At 40.4% G+C, this 22,755-nt stretch overlaps 2 protein-coding genes across 2 annotated transcripts; both read right to left on the bottom strand.

Annotated features, from left to right (window-relative positions):
• Positions 1–4,059: 4,059 nt before the first annotated feature.
• LOC121616773 lies at positions 4,060–9,197 on the bottom strand. Its single transcript, XM_041951570.1, has 2 exons — positions 9,073–9,197; positions 4,060–7,271 (listed from the first exon to the last, which is right to left on the bottom strand). The coding sequence occupies exon 2, from the start codon at positions 7,080–7,082 to the stop codon at positions 4,380–4,382; it is 2,703 nt and encodes a 900-aa protein (XP_041807504.1). The 5' UTR covers positions 7,083–7,271; positions 9,073–9,197; the 3' UTR covers positions 4,060–4,379.
• Positions 9,198–17,021: 7,824 nt separating this feature from the next.
• st6gal1 (ST6 beta-galactosamide alpha-2,6-sialyltranferase 1) lies at positions 17,022–21,618 on the bottom strand. Its single transcript, XM_041951603.1, has 7 exons — positions 21,409–21,618; positions 20,038–20,406; positions 19,538–19,802; positions 18,582–18,679; positions 17,969–18,070; positions 17,668–17,842; positions 17,022–17,293 (listed from the first exon to the last, which is right to left on the bottom strand). The coding sequence occupies exons 1-7, from the start codon at positions 21,598–21,600 to the stop codon at positions 17,022–17,024; spliced, it is 1,473 nt and encodes a 490-aa protein (XP_041807537.1). The 5' UTR covers positions 21,601–21,618.
• Positions 21,619–22,755: the final 1,137 nt, after the last annotated feature.

A 22,755-nucleotide genomic window follows, 5' to 3' on the forward strand; every position in this document is an offset into this window, starting at 1 on the left:
CATGTTAAAGCTTTGCCTTCTCGAGACAAAGAGGTTGTTCAGTTGATGTCCGAACCAAGTTTTGCTTTGAAATGATATTGTCAAGTTTCCAGAGTGCTGCCAGAAAAACAGGCCGAAGGTGACCCTGAGCTCACCAGTTCAACAGCGTCCTCCAAATGAGACACTGGACAGGCTTTTCTAACCTAATGTTGCACAAGTTATTGAGCAGGTATAATGTTTACTATGTTCACCATCTTTAGCATGTTAGCATGCTAATGTGCTAATTGGCACTAAATGTAATAATTAGCATCCAACTCTCAACAGACAACAGGCAACAAACATCTTCCTCAAGATGTTTCAAGTACTCCTCTTACCTGAAGTCATGGTATTCACCTTGATATATATACTTAATAGTATTGTATTATTACTGTACAGTGTGTGAATATTACATGTACTGCACGTATATTTTATATCTAAACACACAGAAATAGTTGTGTTTCCATCATTTTTGGGGACATTATGGAGATTTATATTAATTTCCTGGAGACTTACCCTATAACCCTAACTTAAACTTAACCTTATGTTTACTTTACGCTTTAAAGTCTTCCCCCTAAATTGTAATGATTAAGAGTAATACAGGTCCACACACACACACACACACACACACACAGTATATGTGTGTGTGTGTGTGTGTACATTTTTCTGTGCTTGTAAATGCAGGGCTTGTGCTCGTAATGGAGTATTTTAGGATCGTTGGGTTTTATTGCCATTTTTATTTAATGACAGGATGTGAATACTTTTTCCTCCATTAAGACACACAAAATGTTGTGCCATCTCATAGCTGCTGAGATATTTCTCAGGTTTTGTAAAAACTGCTGGTGGCGCTAGAGGGATATTTAGAGGATCATCAAAGTCAGTAGGATTCGTCCTGTGGGAACCATGAATGTCTCTACTAAATGTCTTGGCAAACTGCTGATTATTTATTGAGATATTTCAGTCTAAAATGCAGCAGCTGCTCTTCTCTCTTTTTGCTTTCTTCACAAAGAGCAGCCAGTAACTCTTCTGCTTACAGAAACTTCATCGCTGCTTCCCCGCTGCAGTAATACGACAGTGATGTCATACCCATGAATCTCCTGTTGTCAGTTTTACTCATTATTTTTAGGTGGAGTGGGGGCGTGTAACAGGGTGACGGCAGGAAGTAAAACAAGAAGTGCAGCAGGTGACATGATGTGATTTTCTACTTAAAAACATCTCTAACCAACATCTTTTCTTTCTTTGGTTTGGATTTTCAATTCAGATTTGAAATGAGCATCAAAATAAATGTTTTGGTATGAAGAGGGTAAAATGAAAGAGTGTTGATTCAGTCTGGCTGACTATTTCACTGCTCTTCCTTGTTATTGGTTTCTGTCTCGCTGCAGTTCATCTCCATTTTTTCCTGCCGAGGTTTGTCACTTCTGTGTGTGTGTGTGTGTGTGTGTGTGTGTGTGTGTGTGTGTGTGTGTTTTAAACTTGTGTGTGAAGAGGGATAACAAGGGCAGCACTCTGCCAGTCTGAGTGGGCTGACTCACAGTGAGGAGGGAGACAGAGAGAGGCAGGTATTTACTGTGATTTGGCTTCTCTTTAATTCATTCCCCTGTGTTTCCAGGCTTAGGTTGCTCTGCTGAACTTAACATCCTGCCTATAAAAACAGACTTAGAATTAAACCCTGGATGGAGAAAGCAAACACAGGGCAAAGAAAGAAGAACAGAGGCGGCGACACGGGAGGAACAGACTCCGTAAAGGCTTCTAATAAACTGCGAGGAAACACGAGATCCATCACAGAGAAACAAACTGTATAACTGGAAACACCGGCAGCATCACTGGGTGTAGAGTCAGACTGAGGAAGCTGAAATGCAATAAACTAATAATAATAATAATAATATCCTTACAATGTTGACTTACTTTATTTCACAAGGAAATACTGCACTTTTTACTCCACTACATTTATCTGACAGCTTTAGTTACGAGTCACTTTACACAGATTCATATAGATACAAACATTCAACACTAATAAATCATAATGTGTAATTACAGATTAAGCTACCCTGCATATATGAAGTGGTTGAAATTAGCTCCACTTTTACCAGCTATGACACGCATCAATAATTCTAATTCAGTAATATAATTAAACTGTACTCAAGTAGAGTGCTTGAGTAAATGTACTTCCCATAAAACATTTGTAGCCCACTGTGGCGCTGCAATCAATTTAAATTCCACTGAATCTAATTTATCTGGATTCATGTAGTTTGCATTCACCTCTTTGATTGATGTTAAGTGGCTGTTGTCGTACTTTCTGTACAATGAAGCCAAATAAATGTCATGAACTGTGTACAGTTTGCTGTAATGACCAGACTCCATTGATAAATTAATCAAAACTCCTGTGTTTCAGTCTGTGCTTTCAGTTGAGACCAGAACGTCTGTGGCTCCATCTTGTGGACGCTGACTGGAAGCAGCCTCAGTCAATAAGATAAGAGCATCATGTGTTCCAATCTGATCACAGTTTCTCCCCTCATTAGTGACACCTTTTTAATTTGGTACAAACCGAGACGTGAATCATCTCAGCTGCAGCCTGCAGGAGAAGAAACGAGTTGCAACAGAGAGCATGATGGGAAGGAAATGACAAAAAATAAAAAGCAAAAATATGTAATAATGTATTTAAAAATTAATGGAGGCAGACTAATGAAATGCAATAATTAGAGTCTCATTGAATCATTTTTTACTATTTGAATCACTTTAATGCAAATTGACTCCATTAACGTATACCATCTTAAATACACACTATTAGTTATGTAATCAATTATAATAAGGAACTGAAGAAGTCTAACATGATGGCACACTGCAGCCTCTGCTGATTTCATGTTTGGAATGGAAGCTGCAGTTTATGATGGTTACAACGAGCGACTTTTTTATCAGATTAAAGTGGAAATGTTCCAGACGTTTCACATATTTGGCATTTTGGAATTTTACAAACTTTTTTCAGGTTTGAACATTTTTTGCCAGGAGTACATTTACTCAGGTACTGCACATAAATACAAGTTTGAGGTTGTTCTTTACAGGAGTCTTTGGCTTTTATGCTTTTATGCTACGTCTGCTCGCTCTGATCTGCTCGTCTTTATGGGCCTTTTTGAAAAAATTTGAAAACAGATTACATGTGTTTTCAGTGATGCTACCACTGTTACTCTGTAGTCTGGTCAATTTTATGATAGTGCCCGTATCTCTTTTCTGTTTTTGTTAATGAGTAGATGGCCTTACTGTTTTCCTTTTGCATTGTTGTTATGTGTTGATGACAAGATGATACGGTTCAAGGAGTTTATCCAACTACAATTCAGACGGAAACATTTCGCATCTTACTCCACTATACGTTCATCTGATAGCTGTAGCACCCAGTTACATTGCAGATTCAAATTTTTTATATATATTGTTAAATACAACATTCAAGGTTAAACCAGTGGTACAAACCTTTTTGTCTTGTGACCAAAACTGAGTGCGCTGCTTTCGTTTCATTCTTCAGTCTCTGAGTTGTTGTCAGTTGCACCAGGTGACATTTCCCCTCTAAACTTGTCACATAGTTTTCATCTGAATAGTCGTTCGATTTATCCAAATTTTCTCAAATTTCTTTCCCATCCCATTAATCATCTGATGACCCTTTGGAGTTGCCGAACCCCGGGTGAGCTAAACTAGCTAACTGTACATAAAGTAGCTCAAACTTGCTCCACCTTGAGCAGCCACAACAGTAAAAGGCTGCTTTAACACTGATGCGTCAGTATTTAAAATGTAATAATGTCACATATCCATCATATATCAGTCACATGTTACTGCACAACCAGTACTTTTACTACTGACACTTAAAGCTGTTGATACTTCTACTCAAGTAGGATTTTAAACGCAGGACTTTTACTTGTACTCGAGTGTTTCTACTTTGTTGTACTGGTAATTTTTCCACCATTGACAATATTCTCATGCTGTGTTCTGACAGCAAGCTGAATTCAAAACAAAGAAACATAATGAACATTAAAGGCACTTTAATTTGCAGTAGAAAAAAAGGTTTGGACAACAGAATGACACAAAAATGAACATCTTGTACATCCAAGGTGGGAAATTCTGATTTCTTTCATCCACGTGCAGCTTCTACTGAGCTGTTTCTGCTCTGAAGAAGAAGTAATTGTACAACACTTCCCTCACTAGTTTTTTTTTTTTTTAAGTTTAATGACTGCCGATGTGTGCGTTTATGTCCACAGAAGAACACATTCCTAATACAGCTGACTAGTTTTGTCCACATTTTTCTTGCTTTACCATGATATCTTCAAGTGGAGGACTAATCTGAACACTGATTTTCCACAATAAAAAAAGGACATACGACTCTACTCAATCTCGACTTCTATGTCAACGGGCTTCAGTTCTCGAACAAACACTATGTCCAAGTTATCGTTAAGGTCCAGCTCGTTGTATCCGTCCTCCTCCTCTTTGCAGAAAATCTGTGAGGACTCTGAGATATCGAAGGGCAGCTCAAACACTTTGTTCAGATAACCTCCCTTTCTGCTGTTTTTTCCAGCTATGGCTATCACTTGTGATGCAATGGAGCAGGCGAACTCCGCCTTACGATGGTTCTGAGAGCTCAGATTGAAGTTGTACTCCAGAATCGCGTACAGAGCGGGAATGTATTGCTGGCAGTTTTGCAGTACATACTGGTGCACCTCAAGGAGGACTCCTCTTGTCAGCACTCGCAAATCGAGTTTGGTTTTGGCTTCTGATTTATAGCCAATGTTAAGGTCCAATCCTATTTCTTTGCAGATGTGATAGCTGTTGACCCTTTTCACCTGTCGCACATTTCCGCTGAAAGGTTGCATTTCTATGCCCAGCTTTGAGTCTTCTGCATCCAGATCCTCCAGCTGGTTGCCACTTGGTGGTTGTGGATCGAGCTGCGAGTGACCGTTCAGTGGCACAACCATGTTCAACCACCTACTTATCTTCGGTGATGCGTTTTGCCTTTTCATCAAGCTTTTCTGAGTTGAGTACCATCTCTGGATCACCTGTGCGGCCTTGGTCGCACCACTTTGAAGCTCAAGGTCGAAATTGTGCTCAAGGATGTCATTAACTGTCTCACGGAAAGCTCCGCAAAGCTCTCTGACAAAGCCGGTTATTTCGAGGACAGCGCCGGTGGTCAGGATGGTCAGATCAAGCTTTTGGTTCGCCGGACATTCTTCTGTCGACCAAAGGTTGAGATCTAACTTGTGACAGAACGGGTGTAGCTCCATATCTGCCTGCTGGCCTGACGCCTGGGATGGTGAATCCCAGTTTCTCTGCTGCTCTGTCTTAGCGTCTTGTCCACTTTGAAAATTGCTGGTCACGTCAACCATGTTGTAAACTTCAGGGAACTGAAAGGGACTGTTGAGAAACTCCACTTTCTGTCTCGCAGGGTGGTTCTGAAGAATCTTTTCTTTTGTTACGATGTAACATATGAAATTGCGCTCATGCAGCTCATCTTGGAGGACGAGGTTAAAGTTGTTGTCCAGAATGTCAAATAAGAAACTGCGAAAACTCTTCGACAGCGCAGCTGCAAATTTATAGACTTCCCACAACACGCAGTTGGTGAGGAGTTGGAGATCCACGTTCTGCTTGTTGCCTGAACCAACATTAAAATCTAAACCTATCCCTCTGCAGTGGGCAAACAGGTCATTCACTTTGCCAGACTTCAGGATTTGTTTTGTGCGAACAGCACGTCTCATCCACAGCCTCTGTTTCAGTGTTTTCACACTTATGTCCTCATTTTTATCTTCAGAAAACAGATCGGAGACTGCTTTTTGAGTTGTGGTCTTTGGACGAAGGCTGAATAAACTAGAATCGTGACCATTAGTCTGAGGCTGCACAGGGGAGACAACTACTTCTTCCTCTTCACACTCTATATCCAGAGACACTGCCGACTTTGTCTCTGCAGCTGTTTCTGAGGAACCACTTTCAAACTTCATTTTTTGTGGTTTGGCCTCTGTACCTGACAGCATTTCTATCTCGAAATCAACTGGACACATGTACGACAGGTCACTATCCTGCCATATTTCTTTCGCATCATTGCTACTGTGCCTCAGTGTTCCCCTTCTCTTACTGGCCAATGTTAGTTTTTGCAGTTCTTGATAATTTGTGTCAAGGCTTTTCCTCCTTTTACGATTCTGTTCCCGTTTCTTAGTCTGGACTTTAAAAGGCTCCTTTCGGAAAGCGTCCCTGTCCTCGGCTGTCATGCAGGCGTATTTTCGCTCCATCAGCTTGGATACTTGCATACGAAACAGTATTTTATCCAACTCATGACCAAAATTTTGCTTGACCAAGTCGTGAACTATCCCAGTCTGTGTTCCACAAAGCACTCTTGAAAAGTAAAGCAGTTCCAGCATCACACCATTATTTAGCAGATGTGGGTCTAGTTTCTGTTTGGTGTCATCTGGTCGAACAGTCAGTGTCACACCAAGTTCTTTACAGCAGGGGTAAGCATCACCTGCTAGTTTTGATCTGAGTCCTCCTGGTTTCTTTACCATGCAGGCACTGCTAACAGCTCCATTCGCCTCCTGATTTTCTGGATCAGACTGGGTGTTCTTGCTGCCATCAGTGAGGACTGAACTATCCACGATTTTGTTCCTTTTAGGGTAGTAGCGTCCCGACTGCTGTGACCCAGTGTACTCCATCATAGTGTTTCGGTCTGGTAATAGAAATGGTTCTTTCCATCTACGAGGTTTCAACTTGATTTGTTCCTTCAGCAGCTTTATTTTACTGTGAACTCGTCTTGCGTATTCATAGCACTGCATGTCATTGTCCATGTCCACACCAAGGTCAAAGTTGAACTCTAGCATTTCGAACAAGAAATATGTCTCGGACTTGGTCACCGTTTTGGCAAAGTCACAAAGCTCCAGCATCACAGCGTTCGTTAGCAGACACAGATCTAACTTTTCTTTCCTTTCCAATGCCACGTTGAACTCCAACCCGATTTCAACTGACTCTGGGAACGGGATTGCGCATTTCTGATGCCTAACCCCGTGATGGATGCGCCGCTGCCAGATGTGGTCATTAATGCCATCCATGTTGACATCCAAATCCCAAATCTGACGGCAGCTGTTGAGTCCTCAGAACACGTCCTCTCTTAGTGTTCTGAACAATGTTTCAGGAACTAGATCCAAAAACACTCTCAGTCGACTTGTTTGCAGAGAAAAGAATCATAGCAGCTGTAAACATCACCGGCTGTGACTGCATCACGACGGCATCCTTTCAGTCTGTGAGTAAAGACAGAACGTGGTGTTTGAGTTTGTTAAGTCAGAGGAAAAAGCAGAATTTGTTATCCTAAAACCTTTAAATATTGGAGCTGTGGGATCACCTTGCTAGATTTCCGATGCTTCATTCCAGGATGTGTCAGTACCAGATTTTTTATGATATGATTATTGTAGTCAAAATATCAGGGTAAATGGGAATATCACAATACTTATTAAACCTTACTGAAATACAGTACCTCACACCATGGCTGCCTTGGATTCTATCACACTTACAAATTGAACTATCATCCATTTAATATCAATTAATGCAATACTGAACTAAAATTTTAAGAATTTATTAATTGCTGAAATCATACAGAAGCACAAATTCCAATTATTCTCCAGGTCCAGCTTTTCAAATGTGAGGTTTTGTTGCTTTTCTCTGTTTTATAGCATCAAATGTTAAATATCTTTGGCTTTTGAACTGTCGGTTGGACAAAACAAGACATTTTTACACATCAGCTTGTACTCTGGAGAAGTGTGATGGCCATTTTCCATAATTTTCTGGACTAAATAATTAATTATAGTATTGTCATAACATTAACTTATAATGCATCATTAACAAGCATCGGCTTGACTGTAGTTGTGATGCTGTCATACTCAGAAGATATTTAAAGCTTCTAAAAAGAGAAAAATAATGGGAAAATCAGGGTTTATTGGGTCACTTCAAGACTAAAACAGCTGAGGCGATGTAACGTAGTACACAGTCTTCACCACTAGATGTCAGTCAAATAACTGAGCAGTGAAGGCTTGTAAGTAAAGGAGTAAAATACTGAAATAAGGTATTAAAAGAAACTCAGTTAACAGAAAATGACTCCCGAGCAAGGTTGACCATTGGTTAATCACAGTGGTAGAAGGTAACTAATTAAATTTACTCAAGTACTGAACTTAAGTACAATTTGGAAGTACTTGAGTGTTTCCAATTCATACCTCCACTTCACTACAACTTCAGAGGCAAATACTGTACTTTTAACTCCACTACATCTACTCGATAATAGATACCTATACCTTCTTCTTTCCAGGTAAAAGAACTGTTCATTACACATCATATTAACTGTGCCCTTAATGTGAAAAACTGTAGTTTTAACTTAACTTATAGTGATATTAGGAAACCCTTTTTTCTGTCTTCATGTTGGAAACTTTGAAATAACATCTTCTTCTTGAATTTGAATAAAAAGGTAGTTAACACTAACAGGAATGGTTAGCAGGTTTTCTGTATAACTGTATTTTTTTCCCTGTTCCTAAACTTTAGTGTTATTTTTTGCTCACTCTAATTCATTATTGTAATTCATTCATTTCTTAATTTGTATATTTATGTTTATATTGAATTCATTTGTGACGTGTACACAGACGTCTGGCATTGTCTTCTGCTGTTTAAAATAAATACAATTATAAATAAAGTTTTTAAAAAGTACTTTATTTGCCAGTATGGTTTGCATTTCATAGAAAGAAGTTACGTGTCGTTTTTACTAATGGAACCTGGACGCACCAAAATGGCCGCTACAGGCGACCACAACTTCCCTCTTCAAGTCCAAAATACTCCCGTTATTGTGAGACTTGCGGGGTGATGCGTGACACAGATGAACAGCTTGCTAACTGTGGTGTTAAACGCGAACATCCTGACCCGTTAACGACGAGCCACGCAAACCATAATCGGCGTGAATCCTAACATTAGCCTGTCAGAGGAAAGCTAACATTAGGCTGCCTTAGCAGGCATGAGCATACATAAGCGTTGAACACATAAGGGTTAAATATGTGCACTCACCAAAGAGCGTAGCACAACGCGGTCACGCCGGTGTTTAAGGTCGGCTGATATGTGTTAACAAAGTTTTACAGAGCAACCCTTCACATGAGACGCTGCAGCGATGCAACACACATGTAAACTCCCCCTGACGGCCGCGTTCAGGGAGGCGTCGGAAATTTCGCTTTTACAAATTACCTATAGCGGACAGTTATCAGATCTTTACAGAAAGCATGAACATGCAAATAATATATGACGTTTATTGAACTGCTATAATATGTTGTAATGTATGAATGTATATCATAGCGAGGATCAACTCTGTCAGTCATATGACAACTTCATGTGAACAAACAAAATAAATGAACTAGTTAAAGATGTTTAAATGTTTTTTTTTGTTGGCAAACTGACATTTCTAAATATAAAGATAGCAAAAATGGCAACAATACTAATACAAATCTATATTATTTATTAGCATTTTAGTATATCTAATATTTAAACTTGACACATAATAAAAATCTGATGTGTTTTTTTGTCAAATCTCACACACCAATAAGTCACTACTTCGCTAGTTTTACAAATAGCTGGCTAGGCTGCATAACTTTGTTAATAACTGAACTGAAGCTTCAATTAATACACAAATAAATAATCAAAGTGGATGTCTGTTGATTTCTACACTACAAATTGACTGACTTGTATGAAACATAGAAAACATGGGATGTCAATTCATATACAAATTAACAAGTAGTTATGCATTAATTTATTAATTAATTATTGTGCATCGGATAATTGATTTATGTTCTTATTTCAGAACATATCTACAGTTACATTTTCATGTATTAATTTAAATATTTATTTCAGCATTTATTGTTAATATGTACATGAAGTCAACAATTTATGTGTTTATTTTAGCGCTTACTTATACATGTTTTATTTATTTATTTATTTGTTAATTGATTTCAGCATTAAAAAAACTGCAACAAACAAGTCATTTTTTAGCCTCCACAGTTTTGCCATAATTTAATCAACCAGCAGTTTGACCAGCAGGTGGCGTCCTACACTGTCTCTTCAGACTCTCTAGTCTGAAGTTAATGGAAGATTTAAAATGCCAAAATAAAACAGAACAAAAAAAAAAAGTGAAAAGTGAAACACAATACACACTGTAACATATACTTTCTTTATATGGAGAGTTATTAAAGACAAAGATAAACAATTGTCCTTACAATATCATCTAAGTATGACACAATGAACGCATAAAATGGAAATACATATTACACTGTATTTCATTTTATGTCTTTGTTTGGCATTTAAATCTTCCTTAGCTTAATCTTGTGTAAGTTCCTGCACTCTTCAAGAATGATTTCCTGAGCCTTTTTGTTGTCAGTTCTTTATTGACTGATGGCCTCAGTTTTAAAGTTTTAAATACATGTATTTTCTTCATCCCAACATCCAGATAGATGTGTTTCACTCTAGACTGTCACAGACTCCTGCTCACACAGATAAAATGGTGGACCTGACACCTGAAACATTAAGTCATTAACCAAACATCATGTAAACAGGTCACTGACGGCTTTTGTAACACAATGAGGAATCTTCAAAATACAACATTAATAATCATAATAATTCATCCAACAGAAGCAGATGCTTGGCATTTACAGCATTGGTTTTGGAAATTGAATCTGATGCATGCAGATAAAAACGCACTGTTATGCAACCAGAGAAGCAGGATCACAACCCACAGTTTAGAGCCATGAAGTGTGTTTTATAGACCGTGTGAATGTGAAATGTAATATTCAGGCAGTGGGGATGATCTGATTTGATCCCTTAAAATGAATCCACTTGTGACCCATTCATCGCTCTTTACACTGGCTGATAGCATATTTTTTCCTTCTCAAATTGAGTTTTAGAGGCCTGAAGATATAAAGTTTCCAGTATTTCAACAGAAAACCAGACTATAGGGGCTGTAGCCATGCTAGCAGCTCTGTGAGGCCGCTAACGTCTCATCCATGATACCACCATGCTCACAATAGCCGTGTTTCCATCAAGGAGTTTTTCAGCGCATTTTGAAAAATTGCATTAGAACAGCTTGATGGAAATGTGAAGAAAGTGTTGATGCTCTAAATGGGAGATGGAAACACCTTTAAGTTCTGACGTAGCGAGCATAGTTGCATAATACGTAACATAGCTTATACCACCAACCTCTGATGAAACTGCACTTTGTGTAGCCTGGTTCATTTGCTCCAAACCGGTTTATGGAAACCCACCTAATTCACGTTTGTTTGTTTTTCTTTTTTTTTCAAAATTTCACTTAAAATTTGCTTAACAATAGAAGGAAACACTACTAATGACAATGCTAACATGCTGATATTTAGCAGGTGGCAGTATCACCATCATGAATCAAAGTATTCCAGCATATATACGCGAAGGCAGTCAAATTATTGGACAACTTTGACGTGATGATGACGTTTGATGAGGAGTTACGGGCTAGTTACGGGTTATTCACCTTTAAGGGAACATGAATGTCTGAACCAAATTTCATGGTGATCCATCCAATAGTTGTTGAGATATTTCACACAAAACCACAAATATGAATGGTGGCGCTTGAGGAAAAGTCAGAATCACCAAAGTCACTAGGATTCATCCACTGGGAACCAAGAACGCCTGTACACAATTTTCATGGCAACCATTCAGTAGTTGAGATATTTCAGTTTGGAACAAAGTTGTGAACCAACTGCCAGACGCACAGACATTGGCATCCTTACAGCCATGCTGCTAGCATCGCTAAAAACAACACAAGCTAATGATTTGGACATCTTTCACTTAGGAATGAGCAAACTGTACATTTGGCATTTACACTTGTTTCATTAAACTCGATTACAGGAAAGTTAACTGATGGCGCTGCTGGGAGTTCATACGCTAAAAAATTGTGACATGAAATGCTCACAAAAGGCAGTGGTCTGTTTCTAGGGCAGATGAAAGGATTTTTTCTTTGCATATTCTGTTCTCCCATTAAGAGTCCAGTACCACAGGAAAAAAAAGGTACGGCATTATAAATACAACCAACCACATGAAACCACAGCAAAAGACTTAACAACCAACCCTCTCAGAAACCTAGAGGATGAAGACAAAGCAGAGGAAGAAGTGCATCTGTAAGCTAAAAGAAAATGTCAAAAGGTTTCACACAAGCGTACGCCGACGGCTGAAATTAAATGAGCAGGAGCTGGGACAAGAGTGCGACTGCATAGGGAGAAAATGTTCTCCTAGTTTTCCTCTGAAATGCAATGACATCAATTATTCAAGTGTTTCCCTCCTGAATAAACAATAAAGTCCTGGTAAAAACAAGAAAGTGAAATGATTAGAAAAAAAACAAACCACAGCGGATTTGTTTTGTTTCTCAGAGAACGGTCGAGCTGTGATTGATTCAGCTTCAGACTGAGGAGAAACTCTGTGTGCCATGTCTTTTCAGAAAAAAAAAAAACGTTTAATGGACCATGGGATAAAACATCTGGGCCACTGTTGACCCCGACGTCCACCCACATTATTTTGTATGTCTCCAAAGTTCCCAACAGGTACAAAGCACACAGCAAATCACACATGGCAGCTTCATCGCTGTCCTGGCTCAAAGACAAGATATTTCTTCTGGAAATTATGTCTGAACAGCCTTGCTAATGGCTCTGTAAGGCTGTTTTTCACCACATTTGAGCTAAATGCTAATGTCAGCATGCTAACATACTCGCAATGACAACACTAACATGCTAAAGCTGGTATAATGTTTACTGTGTTTACCATCTGAGTGTAGCATGTTAGCATGCTAACACTTGCTCAATGCAAAGCGCAGCCGAGGCTGATGGGAATGTCATTAGTTTTGCAGGTATCTGGACACACAAATTTTGACCAGATGGTGGCGCTACAAGAAAAGTCAGAGGATTATTATTACAGTTCATCCTGAGAGGGTCATGATTATTCGTACCATTTTTCATGGCAACCCATCCAAGACACATTTCACTCAAGACAACAGATATTAAAGTCCAAATGAAATTCAGTTGCATTTTTGTCTGCTACAACAGATCTGCTTTGTAAATCACTCGTCCAGTGTTTTCTATTGTTTGGTTTCATGATGGCGCCACCTAGTTTTGCATTAATTTGACGGAATACTGCTCGCTATCCGTCTACACAGATAGAGACCTAATTTCGAGACCCTATTTACATACGGCAGATATCTCCGTGAAAAATCTGCTATCTTAGACAAACATAACATCCATCTTCCAAGGAGCGTCACGCTCACGCTGTCTAATCCAGGCTCATTGTCTTTGTTTGCATGCAAACGACCCGGCTCACAAGCGATGACGCTAATAACAGTATGCATGTCTTACATAAACGATCACGTTCAGTTAAGAAAAACGAAGGGATAAAAGCTGAATTCATGCCATGCGGATAATTTCTCTGTCTATCAGAGACGTAGCGTGTTCTTGCTTTCTCCCGTTGCTACACTACTTTGGAGAAAACTTTCACGGATGGTACACATGCGTTGTTAATAATAGAATAAAAGTCATAATACCCTGGAGGCTGTTTCTGTGATATGCTGAGGATATAACAGCGATGCAGATGTTTGAGCAGACTGGAGTTTTAGTTCCTGAAACTTTATGCAGACGCAGAGCTGGAAAATCTGAACAGCAGAGAAGGAAATCCAGTCAAAGCTGTGATACAAATGAGAAGTATTTCCTTTTCACATTCATTTATGACCATGGCATTCACGGCCTTTCAGGGTCAACAGGCTAGCTAACTAGCTGCAGGTGTATGTGACTACTTTTAACTTCAGCTAAGCTAATAGCGTTGTTGCATTTTAAGCTTTTCATTTTCAAAAGTAGCTACTTTCCCAGAGAGAAAAGAACTGGGTTCACCTAATGAAGTTTAAATCAGCCAATGAAATGATTTTTGCCTCCAGTGAAGCTAGGTGGCAACGATGTACAGTATATATGATAGATATATTCATGTGATGATAGATATATTCCATTGATTGATATTTTTCATTAACACAGCCAAAAAAAAGAACAGAAAAGAAAGAGAGAGAACTACAAACAAGTCGCCCACTTTTGTTATGTTCCACCAGACACATTTACGTTAGCTAGCCTACGCTAGCTAGCTGCTACCTTAGCGTGGCACTGCAGCCAAGAGCGTGTTTGAGTTTACCCACTTCTCTGAGGAAGCGTTGCAGGTAGGCGCAGTGTTGCTCTGAGCAACCACAAAAGAATCAGATGTTGGTAATAAGGTTTGTAGAAATAAAACTCTGATCTGCTTCACAGCTGAGTCACAGAATCACGCTATAGACTCTCCTCCTGGGTATTACTGCTAGGATATATACACTATATAAGAAGTATAAAAAGACTATTGGGAATCGTCCGCAGGCAGTATTTTCTTCAATAACAGATCCAGGTGTGTGTGTGTGTGTGTGCAGGTGTGTGAATGAGTGTGTCATGTAGAGACATTCATCAGCTCTCTGACCACTTCACTCACTTCACAGGCTTCTTCATTAAAGGAGCAGTTCAGCGTTTCAGTGAACTCCTCTTATTCTGTTCTGCAGATGAGGAGATGGGGAGTTTCATCTCTGTGGACCAGACTGCACATCCTAGCTTAGCAAAAAGGGTGGCGGTGGCTAGTGTGGTTTTTAGTCCCTTGATGTTGACTAAGAGCTATAACCTCCACATTTTACTGCATTCTTTATTATGTTGTAATGCAACATAATGCAGCTGTTTTATACCAATGTTTTATAGTAATACTGCCCAAATTATTAAAGTATGAAGGAAAACCAGTAAGGTCCTGAATTATTTATTATTAGATTGCTTTTTTAGCACTTCTATAATCATATAATCAATTAAATTAATTTGACCTGGACAAGTGGCAGAAAATGGAGAGCCACATTAGCCAATCAAAAATTAATGAATGAATTCAAGCTTTTGCTTAAATCTTCCCTCGCTCATTCTGAGCTGATGAGCTTCGCAGCTGCAGCGGTGACAGCGTCTGACTGAAACTCCAGACTTAAGGATTAAACAGCCTCCTGCAGCAAAATCCACTGTCACAACAATCCCACTTCTAGTTTACAGGTGTGTGGCGTCTCCTGGCAGCCTGCGATCACATACAGAAACATTTCATGACTAACATTACCGCCTACAGCAGCCAAGAGACACTATTTAAGACTTTTTAATAGCTTCTAGGGCCTTTTTTGAGGGGAACTAAATTAAATGCTTTTTAAGGCTTTTTTGAAGATATCATAGTTTAATTTCAAACAAACTACAAGCTGGAGTTATGAGAGAAGAAGATGGCATTTAACAAGTTTAATGTGGGCGTACTCTCACTCTGGCTCCTTCGTGTGGGGACACTTCTTAACGCCACCGCTCACAGTCAGTAAACTTCCCCTCCCGCACAGTCTGAGAACAGATACAATCACTTCAAGCCAAGACATCCTGCTGCTTGTAGAAGTGCCTTTCAAGCCCTGAAAATAGGGCAGTAGAAAATTCAGAAAACTAAAATCCAAGCCACAGGAAACATGCCGGAAACCAAAGCAAAGCAAAGCAGTTGTATTTTCTGTCTTCAGACAGACTGATTGTGAATCTTTATGAACTCCGAAGACCAGTTTTTAAACTGGGCTAAATCCGATCAGTCCTCGGTATAATTGGATGTCAGGGAAGCAGTATCGGCAGTGAAAAACCGATCCAGAAACTGATCTAGACTCTAGCCGACTCTACCGTCAAACAAAAAACTAATCATTTACACCGCAGCATTTTGAAAATAGATCTTAAAGTGAAACAGCTGCCGTCCAAGCAACAACAAAAGAAAGAGTGGAATGACTAATATGTTACAGTATATACATCTGAAGGCCCTGCTGTACAGGTCTGTATGACTGAGTGTTGTTTTCTCATTAGATTTGTAGCAAGGACTTTTTTTGATTAATGAGATCCATCTGACCAATCCTCACCTCCTCAGCCGGTCAGTTCAAGACTTTGGTTTGGTTAAAGATTAGATTAGAATTAAAGGAAAGGACCATACTGTTGATTTTGCATGTTTCAGTCCAACAAACCACACATACCTCAGATTACTGATGTTTCCAAAGCATAGCACATGTTTTCAGAGTGGAAACCTGCTTGAGATGCAGCACAGTGAATGTTTAGCAGTCAGCTTTTTTTTTTTTCTACTTCATGACTGTTTGGCTGCAACAGGAGATTATTTTAAAAACTTGCACATATTCATAGATGCTCAGACAAGAGTTTACAACAAAGGAGATAAATACTCACTACAGCACCAAAGGTGGATTAACCTGCTGCTGAAAATATTCCTACTACGATAGTCCTAACTACAGTGACTGTTTTAGGAAATTATTGATTACTTTTTAAAAAATGAGGAACCAATGGGCTTGAAGCAGAGAGCCACAGGCAGGAAGTCATATAGTCAATACTGAATTTACTATTTCTCGTATAATTAGATCTGAAAATATGAAATTAGATATGTTTGTTCTTTGGACTGCTTCTTGTTCTTTGTGAGTATATATTTCTATATATGTGGGCTTCTTGTCAGCTACAGATATTTCCCACAAGTGCCGATTGTGAAGATAACTGGCCGAAACCTTCAAAAACAGTAGTCTGGTCCTTTAAGAGATGATATTAGTGTTAGTTTAGGTTTCAGGGATGAACATTATCAGCGGAATGTCCTCATAAGGATATGTATGTGTGAACAACAGGCACATCTATGTGTGTGTGTGTGTGTGTGTGTGTGTGTGTGTGTGCTATGACAAATAAATGTGTGTGTTCCAGTGTTTATAGCCTATAATAACAACATGTAATATTTATAGTGAGTGGCACAGCTTTGCTTTTGGTTTGGCAGTGAGTATGAAGTGTTCATGCGTCTGTCCTCATTACGTGTCTTCATGCAGGGTTCAGATTTGCATTATGTGTGTGTGTGTGTGTGTGCTCTGTATTTTCCAGTCAGTGGTTGGGTCCACCTCCGGCAGCCTGGGTGCAGTTCAGCTTGCCGAACCCAGGCAACATGACGCGTCCATGATTGTAGATGTCGCGGTCGGAGCCCTGGTTCATCCGTTTGACCAGGTTTTTCTCGTACAGCAGAGGGTGGTAGGCGCCGAGCGTGCAGGCGGCGTCAAAGAAGCGCTGGTAGTAATGGCAGAGCTCCGTCTTCCTGCGGGACGGCAGGAACTCGTAAACGTGCACCACCTCGCACAGCGACATCATCAGGACAGTGCCTGGACAGGAAACAAAGAAAACTGTACTCAACTGCATGTGTCTTTACTGAACGCTACTGTGTTTATTGCTGAACTCCACTGTTTTCCCTGTTTGCTTAATATTTGCTTTAAGAAATCCGATGTCTCTCACACTCATTAAAGGCCTTAAAACTTCTTTTCCCAACCATCTTACATTCTTACAATGAACGATGGAGTCAGATAAAGAACGATATGAACACACAGCTTTCTGCCAGTCAGAAAAGTTCTGGTTGTTTCACTTGAGAGATTTCTGTTTTTTTTCTGTGCTGTTCTAATGGATCCAAAGTGGGTGTGGCTTGGTGTCATGAGTGGAGATCATGAACAGGAAGTGGCGAGAGGGTTATCGCTTCACATACCGAGCAGGCCCGAGGAGGGCGGGTTCTTCTGGATGGGCTCAGCCATGTTGTCTTGTATTCGTTGCCAGACCTGCCACTCAAAGCGAGGATGCAGGATGTAGAAAGGCTGCATAGGATGAAGCCTCCTGTATCTCTGGTACTGGGTGAAGATGGGGTAGTCTGTCCTGTTGTACCACTGTGGGGGGGGGGGGCACATAGCACTATTAAGGCTTCTGTTAAAACACTGTGGGTTTCCATTCATTCATTCAAGGTGTGATCCTGCAGTTTCTTTTCTGTGCGTGCAGGACGATGTAAAAGTTACCTGAGTGAGGTCAGCTGAGAAGGGGGCGGGGTCCCAGGCCACTAGAGCACCTGAGCTGTACAGAGAGCTGGACAGGAAACGGTGGTCATCAGACGCCATCACCTATAAGACAGGTAAACTTCAGTGCTGTAATTTATGAAAGCATTTGTTGTTTTCAAAAGCAAAAATTGAGATGATTGTTTGATAATTTGTCCTGATATGAATGTTTTCCTCTATTAAATCTCGTGCATAAGGGAGGATAAAAATAGTTGCAAGCAGCATCATCACAAACGGTTACTATAGCAACTATCAGCATGATTTCAGATGTGTTGATGAAGAATCAATTGTTTTGCTGAAAACAAATTACCCATTGTACAAGTCTAACTAAGGCTATGTGATTTAAAGAGCTTCTTGGTTTTCCTGGACTACATGTGGATCAGGGTCGGCTCTAGTCCAGTCCAGAAGGAGGTGGTGATGCACCTGAAGCTGGTTTGGTTATTTCAGATTTTAGTCGTATTTTTCCTTTGCTCGTCTGAACTTTTGATATGAAAGTCAGATGGAGAGCCGTCAGAACACGTCTGTCTATGTTTGGGTCAGTTGCCTCACGTGTCCTTCAGCAGGTCGGCATCTTTACCTGTGAGTTGATGAGGCGGATCGTGGTTTTAGAGCCGACGTCTTTCTCATAGCCGGTGGTGGGCGCTGCGTTGAAGCGCAGCACCGCATCATGAGAGTCTGTGATGTTATTAGTAGAAAACAGTTTCAGAAGAAGTGAAACCTTTTGAGTTGCAATGCAACACATTGTCTGTTTCTGTGTCTGTAAATAAACTGTTGATATAAATACGGACACAAAAGTAGAAACTGTTGCGAAACTGAAGGCGTCCAGATGTTTCTGTCTGGTGTCGCCTTAAACATTTCTGATAAACTCTGCAGAAGAATTGAACTAAACTGGTTGTAAAAACCTGTGCTGATTGTTGTCAGTTTGTATTACGTTCAGGCATTAAAAGTACCCAACAGTTAGCTGTTCTCCAGCCAGTCCAAACCGCTAACAGCAACTGTGCATTTCAGTCAACGTGAGACGTCAGACTAAGACTGTCAAGGTTTCAGCCTTCAGCCTTCAGCAGAAAAAATGGAAACACATTCTTCTTCTTTGGTTAAAATACAACCAATAACTTCGAGGACTACTGCCATCTATGTAGCAGAGGGCATGCTAATGTAAAAACGGACAAATAAAACAGAAAAAGTAATTGTGGGATATAAAACATGTCAGGAAAACTGAAGAAAAAAGTCGACATCACACATAAAAGACATTTTTGACAACTATGACAGTTTCTACTAAGGACACAGAAATCATACATGTCTTCAAATCATTTGTCGGGACAGTTGAACAATATGTTACAGCAAGTAAATGCATCAACAGCACTAAAGCTGCAGGCTCTGTTAGCCAAATTCTGAACCAAATTCTGAACTTAAACAGACTTAAAACACACCTGACGCATGGAGGAGGATTTAAACTCAGCCTGTCTTTGTTCTTTTGTTCTGTAGCAGAGAGACTAAATAGACTCCCATGATTGTCAACCTTAGTTATCTCACCTATCTCTTTGCCCAGTCCAGAGTTGCGGAGCGACCCTGCAGACGACACCACAGCGCAGGTCTTGTAGGGCCCGAGGTCAGAGGTCAGCTGCTTCGGTGGCAGCTGGGTGGCCCAGGGCAGCGCAGAGAAGGGCTGGAGGTCAGAGGTCAAAGTCGTGACCTCGACCGTGTCCTTCAGTTGGCAGAGAAGCTTGGGACCGCTCAACTTGGGCCTGCTGGACACACTGCCGGGGCCGGAGAACTCGACCCCGTACTTATTCATCGCCTGACAGAAATACAAGACGATGACCAGGGACATAAAAGAAACAATAATCTCAGCAATAACTTCAGATATAAAAACATAATTATGACAGTATAGTTATAATATTTAGAGTAAGGTTGAATTTTGTCACTAAACGAAAAAAAACGATATTATTTTCATTAAGTTTATTCTCAAAATTCAGATCTTTTTCTCAGAATTCTCTTTCTCCATATTACACCACTGGATAATAAACTCTCACCTGATAATTCTGCACCACCTTCTTCAGTCTGCTCCCCAGCATGTTACTGGACATCTCGTCATCCCACACCTCTCCCAAAAGCCCGTGAGGCCCGAAGAACTCCGCGTCCCCCCCTCGGCCACTCAGCTCGCCCCTCCGCCGGCCTCCGAACAAGGTCTCCAGCGCGCGAGTGAAGGGGCGCGGCAGCAGGCGAGAGAAAAACCCGGAGGGCTCCCGCTCTCTCTGCCGCCGCTTTGACGTCGAGTCCGCGGCTTCGTGGGTGTGGTTTGGAGAGGAGAGGACAGGGATTGGACGGTGAGGGTCACCTGGGACGACACCCGGGAGCTTCTGAGGGTCAATGTACATGGGCTTGGCTCCGCCTCTCAGCACCTGTGGAGTCAGACAAACGACAATATCCATATTAGCTATTTATTCAAAATAAATGAGCTTTAATTAATTTTGTCATCATATGTTACACATAAAAAGCAGTGTATTTTCTACATTCTGAATTTTACTGCTGTTGAATACTTGATGTCCCTCTGGGCTATTTTCATTCTTCAGATCGGTAAAGGTTTAGTTCTGAGTTTAGATTTAGGATAATCTTTGGGTAATTGTTATGATTAGTTTTAAATTGAAGTGAGAAGAGAAAAATGGTAACACATGGTCTTTTCAGGTAGCAGTGCAAACGCATTACTAAATAAAGAGCCGATGAGGCAGAACTGTGGCTGACACCTTTACACTGGATATAACCATAGACTGTTGCATAAAACATGGATGCTATCCTAGCAGCTAGCTGTCACTCAAATCCCAATTATGCAAAACTGAAAGCCTGAATATAATTTGAACATGTGAGTTAAGTAAAAATTTACCCCGTACAGTTGTCATGAACGGAGAAATTAGCTGTAGGGACCAAAAACGTTTTTTTATACCAGGCTGGAAACATGTTTATTTCTCCTTAAATTTTAGCATTTTAATGTTGAGGTCTATGCGGATTGGCTTGTTTTTTTGAGTCAGCCTCAAGTGGTTATTTGTGGAAGTGCAGTTTTCAGCTCTTCTGTGTTGGCTTCATTTTTTAGTCCGTGAGGTTGTCACTTGCAAAAAACAGGAGTGAAATATGGTATTTGTTAATTAATATGTACAAAAGTTCTTATGATTAAATAATTAAAGATGTACTCCTGTGGTGTGCTGATCCTCCAGAGACATGGAAGACATACAGCTGTATTTATTGTTTGCAAGGATGTAAGTATTGTTTAGTAGTAGTAGTAGTAGTTTTTTTTCTCTTCCAACATTCGGATAAAGTTGGAGCATATTAGTTTTCTGTAACTCTGGGTTAAATGATTTTAGCATGAGTTGGTTGCTATAAAATAAACTCGGTGAAACATAGCGACAGACCTTGATGACAGAGTGTGCACGAGGCTGAGCCCGGGTTCGCGCCCGGACACCGAAGATGGCGTCTGTGACGGGCACGCTGTTTTCAGCGCAGAGGGCGTACAACAGAGCCATGGAGATGCAGAAGAAGGCCATGCAGAGTGCTCCACGGCGAGCCCGGCGCCTCAGACGCCACAGCAGGCTGACTCGATCCATCGCCGCCCCGGGGATCTGCAGAGGACACAAACATTCACAGGCTATCGTCCAGAAAAGTTCTCCAAACTTCTTGTATGGGACAAATGAAAACCAACAGCTGTTTTTTTTAGTAGATTTCCAAAAATCTAGTTCAGACAAATTAATCCACCTTTTATGACCAAACAGAGCAAAAACAACTATTTGCTGTAGGCAACAGAGCAGGCAATGGATCGGACTGACAGCGTATTTAATGATTAGACACTGTGATTGTTCTTCTCAGCTCCACAGAACGTTTTAGCGTCTTTTAGCTCACAGTTTCGGTGTTACGTCCTGAAACTTAGAAAACAAAGACAAAAAGCTGTGAAATCCTTCTGTGCACCACCTGCTCAACAGCAGATGGAAACAGTTAGCGACTCGCTGATGAACACAGTGAAGCATTTAGCAGCTGGAGAGCCAGACATCTCCCTCAGGAGTTGGTGGAGACCAAAAACAGAGCTATAGGAGGGTGAATACTGGACTTGATCGGGTGGAAACAAATATGACTCCAAATGCGTTCATTTGGAGTCGTTTTAGTTGTTTTTGTTATTGTTCTGTAACTGCTGGATGTGGAAATAAGCAACTGTTCTGTTTTTGCAATGTTGTGCCCCAAGTGGCAAACGAAATCAGTTTTTGCTGTTTTAAATACATATTTATTCATTTTACTTTTAGTTACTATGAGCAACTAAATTAAATCTTAACTTGTGGAGGCGTTTGTTGGCAGCTCTCATCTGCATTGTGAGTTGTTGGTCAGCAGGACCTCCTTCCCTCTCATAACTACATGAAACAGACGCACTCCAGCTCCTTTCCTCAGCATTCAAGAAGGACAACAAGTTCTTATGATGGCAGACATTTACACAAATAAAGTAACAAGAATGGAGCTGCAAACAAAACCATTTTGCGTTTCCATTTTCCTGCTGCTTTTCATTTTTCATTTCATATTACATGACATAGTGCAATAATAATCTACAGCCCAAAAAACAAATCTGTCTGTATGGCAATTCACACGATGAAACAAACAAACACACAAACAGAAAGGCCTTCCCACTGAATCACTGCTTTTCACACTGTAAGCAAGTGAGTGAAACAACAAAGAGGAATAAGGACATGGGAGCATGCCATCATTGCCCCAGGCAATGA

The sequence above is a fragment of the Chelmon rostratus genome, chromosome 14 (assembly GCF_017976325.1).
Source record: "Chelmon rostratus isolate fCheRos1 chromosome 14, fCheRos1.pri, whole genome shotgun sequence".
Classification (NCBI taxonomy): domain Eukaryota; kingdom Metazoa; phylum Chordata; class Actinopteri; order Chaetodontiformes; family Chaetodontidae; genus Chelmon; species Chelmon rostratus.

What these genes read in the sequence shown, in the direction of transcription:
- st6gal1 (XM_041951603.1), bottom strand. Translation starts at nt 21,600, where the DNA reads ATGGATCGAGTCAGCCTGCTGTGGCGTCTGAGGCGCCGGGCTCGCCGT. An exon ending in GTGCACACTCTGTCATCAAG is followed by an intron (nt 20,407 to 21,408) that starts GTCTGTCGCTAT and finishes CTGACTCCACAG; the next exon opens with GTGCTGAGAGGCGGAGCCAA. An exon ending in TCTCAGCTGACCTCACTCAG is followed by an intron (nt 17,843 to 17,968) that starts GTAACTTTTACA and finishes CCCCCCCCACAG; the next exon opens with TGGTACAACAGGACAGACTA.
- LOC121616773 (XM_041951570.1), bottom strand. Translation starts at nt 7,082, where the DNA reads ATGGATGGCATTAATGACCACATCTGGCAGCGGCGCATCCATCACGGG.